At 36.9% G+C, this 12,774-nt stretch overlaps 1 protein-coding gene across 2 annotated transcripts in view; it reads right to left on the minus strand.

The window, feature by feature from the left end:
- ANTXR1 (ANTXR cell adhesion molecule 1) overlaps positions 1-12,774 on the minus strand; it is a 251,881-nt gene that overhangs the window by 212,886 nt on the left and 26,221 nt on the right. For both annotated transcript variants that reach the window (XM_061155147.1, XM_061155148.1), the window contains exon 3: positions 9,497-9,568. In XM_061155147.1, the coding sequence (XP_061011130.1) occupies positions 9,497-9,568 (72 nt within the window). The remainder of the gene's footprint in view (positions 1-9,496; positions 9,569-12,774) is intronic.

The raw sequence follows: 12,774 nt of genomic DNA on the forward strand, positions 1-12,774 counted from the left end.
TTCAACAGAGATTTACACAATCTCTGACAGAACTCATCTCAAATCCTAGTAAATGTAGTTGTTCCTTTTTTGAGTCACTCTACTAAGAAAAATTCTCATAAGATGGAAAGAAGAGGATCAATTTAAGAAAGTTAAGAAAATCTCCCCTTTGAAGCAAACTCATATAAGAAACAGGAGGACACATAAAGCAATTCTAATTCATATTCATGATAAAGATATATCATCTCTAACACAATAACAGTGTGTGCCCCCCCTAACACAAGGAAAAATTCAGGATCAGAAAAATATTCATAGGGTTGAAAGATATTATTTGTTAGTTTAAAAATGCAGTGGCACTGATGAAACAAATTAAAGAATGCCGAAATAAATGGAAAGACAGCCTATGTTCATGGATCAGAAGACTTAACATTGTTAAGATGACAATACTACTCAAAGTGATCTACAGATTCAATGCAATCTCTGTCAAAATTCCAATGACATTTTTTTTTATGCAGAAACAGAAAAACTTATCCTAAAATTCATGTGGAATCTCAAAGGAATCTAAATACCCAAAACGATTTTGGAAAAGAGAAAAAGTTGGGAGATTCATACTTCCTGGCTTCAAAACTTGCTACAAAGTTTGGTACTGGCATAAGGACAAATGTATAGACCAATGGAATAGAATAGAGGCCCAGAAATAAAACTTTGCATATATGGTCAAGTGATTTTCAACAAGAGTGCTACCCACTGAATGGGGGAAAAGACAGTGTTTTCAACAAAAGGTGCTGGGAAAACTGGATATCCATTTCCAACATAATGAAATTGTGCCCTTATTTCAAACCATAAGCAAAAATTAACTCAAAATGGATCAAGGACCTAAATGTAAGAGCTAAAACTATAAGACTCTTAGAAAAAACAAAGGGGAAAGCTTTATGACATTGGATTTGGCAATGATTTCTTGAAATGTAAAACCAAATGCACAAAGCAGCCAAAGAAAAAAATAGATAAATTGGATTAATCAAAATTAAATAATTTTACATATTAAAAGACACTATCAACACAGTGAAAAGATAACTCACAGAATGGAGAAAATATTTGTTAAGTCATGTATTTAATTAGGGCTTAATATCCAGAATATGTAAAGAACTCTTAGCATTCAGTGACAACAATAAAAAACAACCCAATTAAAAAAATGGGCAAAGGACTTGAACAGACATTTCTCTAAAGAAGATATATGAATGTGCCAATAAACAAATGAAAAAATTCTCAGCATTCATCATCATTAAGGAAATACAAATAAAAACTACAATGAGATACCATTTCATACCCATCAGGATGGCTATTACAGAAGAAAAAACCCCTACCAGATTAAATGAATTAAAAATGAATGTAAGACCTGAAAACATAAAACTCCTAGAAGAAAACAAAGGTAGTACACTCTTTGCCATCGGTCTTAGCAATATCTTTCTGAGCATATATATTATATCCTCAAGCAAAGGAAACAAAATAAAAAATCAGCAAACCAGACTACATCAAATTAAAAAGCTTCGTATCTGATATGAGATTAATATCAAAACACAAAGAACTCATACAACTCAACAACAACAAAACAACCCAATTTAAAAATGAGCAGAGGACCTGAATTGACATTTTTCCAAAGGCATACAGGTAGTCAACAGGCACACAAAGAGACGCTCAACATCACTAATTATTAGGGAATTGCAAATTAAAACCGTAATGAAATATGACCTCATGCCTGTTAGAATGGCTATTAACAAAATGGCAAGAAATAAAGAGTGCTAGAAAGGATGTGGAGAAAAGGGAACTCTCCAACACTGTGATGGGAACATAAATTGGTGCAGCTACTAATGGAAAACAGTATGGGTTTTCCTCAAAAACTTAAGAATAGAGACTATCAGCTATTTGACTTCTGGGTATTTATCCAAAGAATATGAAAACACTAATAAGAAAAGACATATGCACCCCTATATTCATCACAGTATTATCAATATTTACAATAGACAATATATAGAAACAACTTAAGTGACTGTCAGTGGATGAACATGACATGAATAAAGAACATGAATGGATAAGAATATGTGTGTATATGTGTTGTCTGTATGTATGGAGAGGAATACACAATGGAATACTACTCAGTCATGAAAAGATAAATGCATAAAAAGTCCTGCCATTTGCAACAGCATGGATGGACCTAGGGGATATTATGTTAAATGAAATAAATCAGATGGAGAAAGACAAATACTGTATGATTTCACTCATATGTGGAATATAAAAGTCAAGCAAACAAACAAAAATAAATGAGTACACCAAACCAACCAGAAACAAACATGTAGATACAAAGAACAGAGTAGTTGTCAGAGGGGAAGGTATTGTAAGTGAATGTGAAATGGCTAAAGAGGATCAACTATGGTGTTGAATGGAAACTAAATTTTTAGTGGTGTCCATGTTGTAGTGTACACTGAAATAGAAATATATGTTGTACAAATAAAACTTACATAATATTATAAACCAAAGTTATCTCAATTTTTTAAAAAATCCAGAAAAGGATAAGTATCAATAAGGATGTGAAGAAATTGGAACCTCTATGATTGTTGGTAAGAATGTGAAATGGTGAAGCCACTGTGGAAAACATAAAACACTATGATGTTTCCTCAAAAAATTAAACACAGAATTATTATATAATCCAGCAGTTCTACTTCTAGTGTATGTGCCCAAAGAACTGAACGCAGGGACTTGAACAGATATTTACACGCTAATATACATAGCAGCATTATTCACAACAGCCAAAAGACGGAAACAACTCACATGTCCATTGACAAATAAATGGATAAACAAAATGCATTATATACATACAAAAGAATATTATCCTGGCCTTAAAAATGAATGAAATTCTGATGCATGCTACAATACAGATGGACCTTGAAGACATGTTAAGTGAAATAAGCCAAACACAAAAGAACAAAATTTAAATGATTCTACTTATATGAAGTACCCAGAACAGACAAATCCAGGGAGATAGATGGTAGAACAGAGGTTACCAGGGACTGGGAGAGTCTCAGTTTAGGATGATGAAAAAGTTCTGGATTTGAATAGTGGTGATGGTTGCACAACTTACTGCCACCACATTGTATGCCTAAAAATGGTTAAAATGTTAAGCTTTATGGATGTACATTTTATCACAATAAAAAAATACGATGGATATGAATACAATGGAAAAGAAATGATGTGACTGACAATGGGTTAATATGCAAAATATACAAATAGCTTATACAACTTGATATCAAAAAACATACAATCCAGTATACCCAAGGGGCATAACAGTTATAAATATTAGAAAAGAGGACAGATATTACCATTAATTGCAAATGATGTAACCATCTTGCTAGAAAAATACTCCAAAAGTAACTAGAAAAATACTAGAATTAATAAAATGGTCCTTTAAAATGTTGAGATAAGAAATAAATCTACAGGCCAGTATTTCTTAACTATTTGGGGGGCATCGGCCTGTTTTGTTGCAAATTATAATCTCCTTGACTTGTAAATTTTTAAAAATAATTTTATGAAGTTCAATAAAAGCCCATGGATCCCAAGCTATAGATTAATTGCTTTATAGTGAACAATAGTTTTGAAAATACAACAGAAAAGAAATTCATTCACGATGGAAGCAAAAATTTTAAATGTCTAAGAATAAACCTAATGAATACTGCCTGAGACTGATCTGAAGAAAATATCAAAACCTTACGGGGGACATGAAAGTGATATATACTTAAGTAAGAAAGTTGATATAGTAATAATGTAATGCCATTTTGTTTAGATTATTCTGTACTTTTCATACAATTCAAGCGAAAACTCAGGTATATTTTGGAATATTTAATAATTTAAATAATTACCTGAAGTGTATATAGTAGAGAAAAATAAACCCCGTCACTTAAAGACCAGGAGATTTTCACCCAGGATTAGAGGTAAGGAAGGACTTATCTTTCAGATGTTAAAACTAATTAAAATAATGCAGTACTAGCATAAGAACAGACAAATGCAGTACATCAGAATAGAAAACAAGCAAAGGACCCAAGCCTATGAGAAAGTTTAAACTTTTAAATCAGTAGTAAAAAGTTTTACCCAGCATATTGAAAAGCAGAGACATTACTTTGTCAACAAAGGTCCATCTAGTCAAGGCTATGGTTTTTCCAGTGGTCATGGATGGATGTGAGAGTTGGACTATAAAGAAAGCTGAGTGCAGAAGAATTAAAGCTTTTGAACTGTGGTGTTGGAAAGACTCTTGAGAGTCCCTTGGACTGCAAGGAGATCCAACCAGTCCATCCTAAAGGAAATCAGTCCTGAATATTCATTGGAAGGACTGATGCTGAAGTTGAAACTCCAATACTTTGGCCACCTGACGTGAACAGCTGACTCATTTGAAAAGACCCTGATCCTGGGAAAGATTGAAGGCAGGAGGAGAAGGGGACGACAGAGGATGAGATGGTTGGATGGCATCACTGACTCGATGGACATGGGTTTGGGTGAACTCCGGGAGTTGGTGATGGACAGGGAGGCCTGGTGTGCTGCAGTCCATTGGGTCACAAAGAGTTGGACATGACTGAGTGACTGAACTGAGCTGAAATGATGTTAGAAAAACCACCTAAACACCTGGAGAAATGATGGACCTCATACCTTATATCAGGTTAATTCTAGAAGTAATAATGTAAAAAGCTTATAAAAAAGTACTGTAACTAAAGGTAGTCATATAAAGGAAAATAGTAGCCCAATCATAATTATGAATACTAGTGTTAAATTTCATAATAAAATATAGAACACAGAATTCAGCTCTACTTTAAAATAATAAAATATCACAACCAAGTGTAATCAGAAATGCATCTGACCCAGTAGTAAATATCTTTTCAATGCACTTCACTGTATTAGTTAGGTCAAAGAAAAAATATGACCTCAATAGATACCAAAAATGCATTTAATTAAATTATCTATTTCTGGTTTCTTGTATAGGAAGAGTTGGACTTCCTTGACATGGTCTCATTTCCAAATGATGAAACATTTGGAGCATTTTTCTATTAAGATCAGGAAAAAGACTATCCAGGGAGTTTTTAAGGACTCACGTGCAGTAGTTAACACTAAAGTAATTTATTCTAATAACACTTAAATTAACATCAGTCCTTTATTATGTTAATGAAGAAACCTAAAAAACTTGCTACTCATTGTCAACTATTTTGCAAACTGATGACGTCAAGAAATCCTGAAAGAGCAACATGATAGAATGCAAAGCACATGAGTTGGACTGAGTCCAAAATCCAGAACCAGAATGCCAGTTCTGCCATTTTTATTCTTTGATCTGAGCAAGTTGTCTAAACTCTCTGAATCTCAGTGTCCTTATCTCTAGTACTGAAGCAGCAGCAGGTAAGATGGAGTAAATTTGCTGTCTCTTCTGTTGATTGTAACAATGTCTGGACAAATGAAGAAAGCAAACACAGTAAAACTCCAAAAAGCAAAAAATTCAGGTGAATTGAAGAGTTAAAACCTCGAGAAATAACCCATACAGGAATGAATTCCAAATTTTTTTTCTTCATTTCCTTCATAGCTGTAATCTGAGGGTGGTCTCAGTCACATGGCAGTAGCCTGGGATGTCACCTGAAAGCTAAGCCCATATTTCTGGCCTCTGGGGAAAGAGGTCCCTGTGGTCCAAAGAGTGTGGAGGAAACCCCATTTCTGTTCTCTTTCGTTACTCCTGGCTTTGTCCCAAGGGTTGCCTCACGTACCGAACTGCACGCAGCAATGTGGTGACCAAAACTCCAAGAGGAACCCCATTTTTCCTGCTGGAAGACTTGGAAAGGGGGGGCCCTCACTGAGAAAATTAGTGCATGGGGAATTCTGGAGAGGAGAGAGCTGGAGAAGGGGATCCTTCTAACTGTGTATGAAGCTGTTTAAGGCCCGGGCTCATCTCTGAACTGCACATGTGCAGGAGAGACCCAAAGCAACTTAGCAAAAACTGAAAACTGAACCAAAATAAAAACCACCACCCACAGAAGAGATAGACCTTGTGATCTGAACCTCACCATGGCGATTGCCAACTAAAGCAAACAAACAAATCCGCATTCTCTATAGGATTTGAATATGACTGTCTTAATCTAATATTAAAAACTTTTAGAATATAATCTAAAATTGTTTGACATACAAATCACCTGGAAAATGTGACCAAGTCTCAAGAGAGAAGACAAGAAGCCGATCCTGAACTACTGGAATTATCAGTTATAATATAATAGTTATTATATAATAGGAACTAAAATAACTAGTTTTATAGTTACAGTATTATAGTTATATAACTATAACAACAATACAATCCATGAGGTAAAGGTAAACACACCTAAAATAAAAGGAAAGATAGAAATTCTCAGCAGAGGAAATTTTTTAAAAAGAACCAAATAGATACTTTATGATTGAAAAAATACAGTATCTGTAATAAGAAATTCAGTGGATGAGCTAAGCAGCAGCATGAAGATGACAGAGGAAAGAGTCAATATGAAGACACAATGACAGAAACAATCTAGTATAAAGAACAGAAAGAAAATTGCAAAAACAATTAAACAGAACTTCAGGGACATGTGGAATAACACCCAAAAGGTTTAATTTAACATGTATGTCACTGAGATTCCAGAAGGAGAGGGGAAAACAACCAGTGCAGAAAAAGCTATTTGAAAAATAACAGCTACAGAGACACCCAATTTGATCAAAGTCATAAATTTCTAAATTCAAGGAGTTCAGCAAAGCCAAAATAGGACAAACTCAAAAAAGAAGCAAAAACAAAACAAAACAAAACAAAAAAAACAGCCATGGCAGACATATCATAATCAAACTGCTGAGAACTAAAAGTAAAGAGAAAAAAAAAATCTTTAGTCAGTGAAAAATGACACTTTACATAATTATTTTTCATTGTATTACTCCAACCTTCCCCTGGTTCTCCTGTGTGGATCTGATGCCAAGAATTGGTTTCAAATGTACCTTTGATATTATTTCTTTTAATATGCCCCAAATCTTTTGCTCTTGTTGAAATGAGAATCTCTGCTAATTCATGTCTTGTTTTTCAGCAAGTTTTTAAAAATTCTGTAAGGTTCCACATTATTATACAGGTTTAATAATGCATCTTTCCCTGTCTTGCAGGGATATTATGAAGATCAAATGAGACAATTAATCTTCATAATAAATATAAATATTTATTATATTTCAAGAAATATAAACTAAAACACTGAAAGTTATATATTTCAGAAACTACAAGTTTGGGAGCTCTAAAGCCTAATTCATTACACCAATCTCATGAGGAAGTAGTTTAAATACTTTCCGGCTTGCCCGCATCTTTCCACAGGCTGACAAGGTTGGGGATGTGTCAGTAAACCATTGCCATGCTTCACCAGCTGATCTGTAGTTTAGGCCATGAGGTCACCACATAAAACTCATTCAGCCTTTGTTTGATTTACAATGTTGTGTTAATTTCTCCTGGACAGCAAAGTGGTTCACTTATATACATTCTTTTCATATTCTTTTCCATTATGGTTTATCACAGGATATTGAACATGGTTCCCTGTGCTATACAGTAGGACCTTGTTGTTTATCCATTTTCTATATAATAGTTTGCATCTGCTAATCCCAAATCATTCAGCCTTTAGCAAGGTATTTCTGGCTGTTATTTGATGTATCTTCATCCTTTAAATATTAAATGCTGCTTCCAGAAAAGTAGAGATTCTAATCCCAGTCTTCTTGGCACAAGATACTAAGAGTAGTAAAGTTAAGGCATAAAAAACTAGATTCAAAGTAGGATTCAGATGACTAATTTGAACTAGCATAACCAAAATGGGTCTGAAATCCTCAGTGTTCTAATAGTGTTTATAAATCTGTGACCTCCCTCGACCTCTCCAACTTCCTAGAGGCTGTGAGCAGTAGCACAAAAAATATCCACAAGGGATGTGTGAACTTGCTCTCTTGCCAAACTCTCAGGCATGGAGTGAGTGGAATCAGCATAATGCAGCATTAGGCAGCCTTGGGTTGCAGGATGATGTGAAGAATGGCTAAGAGAGGAGTTTTCTCTAAAGAAAAGACATCTTTGTAAATTAAGACTGAGATATTATCATATATAAAGACTGAGAGAGATTAGGAGTCTTGCATGTGGTCCACAGGATAGAGACAGTGTCTCAGAGTTTCTTAAAATCCTTGGCCAATACTGAAGGGAAGCCACACAGGCTTCTTGGGCATCATGAGTCTCTGTTTACCAGCAGGTGGGGCAGAAAGGATGTGCAGCTTGCATCTACAGTGGGTTCTGCTCTTTTCTTAGGAGCAAGATAAGGCTCAGTTTCCCCTTACTCCATAAGGAATAAGAAACCCCTATTTTGAAAATGGGGACTCAGTGCATCTCATATGGCATGAGTGCATGTAATAGACACTGCTGGAGGTGTAACAGGATTTGGAAACTTCCATGTGGTACGGAGGACTCTTTTTGTTACAGATGGGAAGCAAAGACATGGAGGAAAACAAGAACTAGATCAGATGTGCTGTGTGAGTGCAAATTCCAGGAAACTTTACTCCACCCTGTTAGTCCTATTCTCATTTCTAGAAGAATGGTATAGAATAAAGTCCTTTACCCTCCCTGTACTTGCTATTCCTCCCTTTCTCCATCCTGTTTACATAAGTCAGTCAATAATCCTGAGAGTGGGATTATTGGGGCCTCTCTCATGTGGACCATACCACTTTTAAAAACGTAGACAAAGAATCATTAACTCAGGAAAAGTGTCATCTCCCATATGCCACCCTAGCTGTGAATAAATGACATGTCTCTGTTACTGCTAGTTTTTACCTACAAGTGGTAAATCACCAAACAATGTTTGTGTTACGCTGCTGCTAAGTCACTTCAGTTGTGCCCGACTCTGAGCGGCCCCATGGACTGCAGTCTACCAGGCTCCTCCGTCCATGGGATCCTCCAGGCAAGAGTACTGGAGTAGGTTGCCACTTCCTTCTAAATAATCCTTTTATGTCAACAACATTTTTCCACACCTGATTCAAATTGTCTTTTATCTTGTGGTACCATACGCCCTCCCTTTCTATTTCCTGCCTTTATAATTATGGATGATAATATTTCAAGTTCTTACTGATCTCACAGTGCTCAATCCACAAAATAAATCTAATTTAAATAAAAGAAAATATAATCCTCTAAGAATTTGGTTTGCTAACATTTTGCTCCACGTCAGCAGACTGAGTCACCAAGGTAAGATTTACCTTAATGTGATTCAGTCATTTATAAAGTTTCACCAACAGCAGGAAATTCTATCAACGTCAGTGCAGAGTAAATTAGCAGATGGGTCAATGTGCAAAGTTCAACACATAAGTGAAAAGAGAACTATTTGATTAAAATAACAGGTCAAGGCTGGCAGGAGGGCACAAATATCAGAACTACTCAATAAAAGATGGGTTTTGTAATGACAGGGATGGGGAGCATCCTTACCTGTCTTCTGTGAGTTTCATGAGGGTTGTTCCTTGAGTAGAGAAGACAATAAAGGACATTCTTAGCTGTGGGCTGGAAGGAAAAGCAATTCTATTAGGGCAGAAAGAGACACAGTGGAATGTCATTCCCTTCTAGGCTTCCCCCTCCTTCTTCCCTTCTTATTATGGCTGCCAAAGCTGCCAACCTATAACCCAAAGGGCACTTCCACAGCTGGTGTTGCAAGTATTCGGCCACCAGCAAACTTGAAGCTTTGGATCAAAGAGAAGACTCTCTTTGTCTTCCTGGAAGCTGCTTCTGATTTGACACCATCACTCACTGAATGTGGATTACAAGTAAGAAAGCTAAAGCTCATCACTTTCCTCCACTATGTCTGAAGTGTGTCCCTAGAAGACTGGTTGGCATGCTGTCTATACAATTCAGGATCCCAACAGAAAACATTCCTGAGTGTCTCCGCTATAGTCTGGTATACCCTACAATGAATGGAGTGTCTTAGGCAGTGGCAGCTTTATGCCATTAGTCATCAATATTATACAGTTTATTTTACTTGGAAAGTAGGATCACAATCAATTTGTCCTCTCTATTTGGCTTTCTAAGGAGGTTACCTTGTAAGGACAGCATTGCTGATGGGCTGCAAGAATAACTATTCTACTTGGTAGTTAGAACTTCTCATGATTAATGAATATATCAGCATGGTTTTACATGGCAGTGATTGGGAACTTCATCAATGTAAAACCCACATTCTGAAAGATAGAATAACCCTCAGGGGAGGACAAACATAACTTTTTGTCTGCAAGATGGACTGTCCATGGATCCACCACTGGAATCCCACCCTCTGGGGCTCTCTCTAGGTAGCCAGCTGGTTTACCTTCATAATAACAGCCAATTTCTTCATGAGGCGATGATTTCTCATATCTGACCTGGCCACAGATCTTATAGTCCCCACTTCCTAAAATGTTTCCCCAAACCTGTTCCCCTTTTCCTGACAATAATTGTTTCCTAGTTTGTGACCCAGCTGAACATCATTCCTTGCTCCAATTCATTCCTCACACTGATTCCAGAATTATTTTCCTAAAATATAAATCAGATCTTGTCACTCATCTTGTCATCTCTATCAAACCTCCAATGGCTTCTATTGCCTCCAAAATAAAGTTTACATCCATTACCTTATGTCTAATGCATCTTTGGAAACCCTTAGCATGGTCTGTAATACATAGTAGGAGCCCAAGCAACACCTGGTGGGTTGAAATTGGCCTCTTGAGAATGGGTTCTCTGTCCATGGCATCAGGCTGCCTGTTACTACTTCACCAGTGCTGAGGACATTATGTCACAAATGATAATAATAACAATCATAATTTTCATAATAATATAATAATCACCACTCCAATCATGTGCTTACTATGTGTCAGGCACTATTGTAAGTGATTCCCATGTATTATCTCATTAAACTTGTAACAACTTTATGAGATCATTATTATTACCAATCCTATTTTCCACAAAAGGAAATTGAGACTCTGAGAGATAAAAAAAATTTCCCAAGGTCACAGAGTGGGAGAGTGGTGAACCTAGGGCTTAAAACCAAGCATTCTGATTCTAGAACTTGGGTTTTTCACCACCATGTTATACTGCCTACCTTATAGAGAATTAAGCTCTGGAAAGAATGAATTTAAAATGAGGGAAATGTAGGTCTCCAAACAGTAATTGGTATATGACTCTGGGCTGAAGACATAATTTGGGAATTCTCAGCATACTGATGTGAGTAAAATTGTTCAGAGTGTCAGCAGGGAGATGGGAAGGGGGCCAAACCTAGAACCAACACTAACATTTAAAAACCTGGCTCTGGTCAGTGGATGAAAGGTGAGCCAGAAGTCAGTGAAGGAGAGGACTTCAAGGAGAGATAAATCTGAATCCAATGAAGTGTCTCTAACCAGAAGAGCAAGCACTGCATGGCTCTCAATGGATTTGTCCTATTGAGCATCACTTTGGGACTGTGGTGAGAGTAAGCAGGTATAAGGGTGGGGATGAAGGCAGATGGGAATGGGTTAAGGAATGAATGAGAAGTAACGATGAAGCCAGACAGTCTTTAAGGATATTTAGTGAGAAATTAGGAAAGAATTAAGGTAGCATCTATAGGAAGACAGGATCAGGAAATTCACTTTTTTTTTAAATGACATTTTATCTATTGGCAATGGAAATGGAGCCAGAGGAAAGGTAGAGAAAAATACAAGAAAGAAACAAAGACCTGGGGGAATATTGGAGACAATGGATAAAATGGACTAATGTGAAAAGACTGGGATTAAATAAAGGGGATACTAGAATCTCAGAGACAATGGGAAGGCATGCGTATATCTTTTAAGAGGAGGATTAGAATAAGAGGTAATCCCTTGCCTGCTGTTCTCTGGGCTTTTGGTGAAACAGCAGGTGAAGTTCTTTGCTGAGAGTGATGGGTGTGAGGTGTAGTATGAGGATTTAAAGAATATGGTGAAAAGTGATGGTATTGAATGAGCATGTATTGTATGTCGGGCACTATTAGAGGCCCTGGGGCTGCAGCAGTTGACAAAAGCAGTCCTTTTTGGAGTCTGCATGGCAGTCGTGTCTTGGTGCCACATTTTGATGGGGGTCCATAGCCAAAGAGGACCAGAGGAGACAATGAAAGGGAAGTGGAAACTCCCTGGTGGTCCAGTGGTTAAGAGTCCATGCCTCCACTGCAGGGGGCACCAGTTCCATCCCTGGTTGGGGAACTAAGATCTCACATGCCTCATGGCACAGCCAAAAAACAAACAAACCAACCAGGGATGTGTCTCGTGGTCTAGACTAAGCCATATCAACTACTCTGGTCCTTAGTTTCTTTGTCTCTAAAACAAACAGAACTGGATTAAATGGTCTCTTAGTTTCCTCAATCCCTACCTCTAATTTCTTTGAATCTAAAATAGTAAAGTGTCTGGAGGTGCTGAAGGAACTGGAAAAGAGAAGTGTGGAGTGCCCACTCTAAGTCAGGTGCTGGGTTTGTTCTTTTGAGCACATTTTCTCTTATAATTTTCACATGTAAACTGAGGTTCAACCAAGATGAGTCAGTTGCTTTGGTTGCCTAATGGAGCTTGGATGCAACTCCACATCTGCCTGACTTCAAATCTTTTTTCAGGAGACTCCTCTGCTTTAGAGGGAACAGAAAACCATCAGAGCAAATAGAAACATAGCAGATACTCCCAAGTGTCTGGAGATAGATTTGTTTTATATCACTCCTGGATGAGAGTGTAGGAAGGGACATTATGGGTCAGGGA

The sequence above is a fragment of the Dama dama genome, chromosome 11 (assembly GCF_033118175.1).
Source record: "Dama dama isolate Ldn47 chromosome 11, ASM3311817v1, whole genome shotgun sequence".
Lineage (NCBI taxonomy): Eukaryota > Metazoa > Chordata > Mammalia > Artiodactyla > Cervidae > Dama > Dama dama.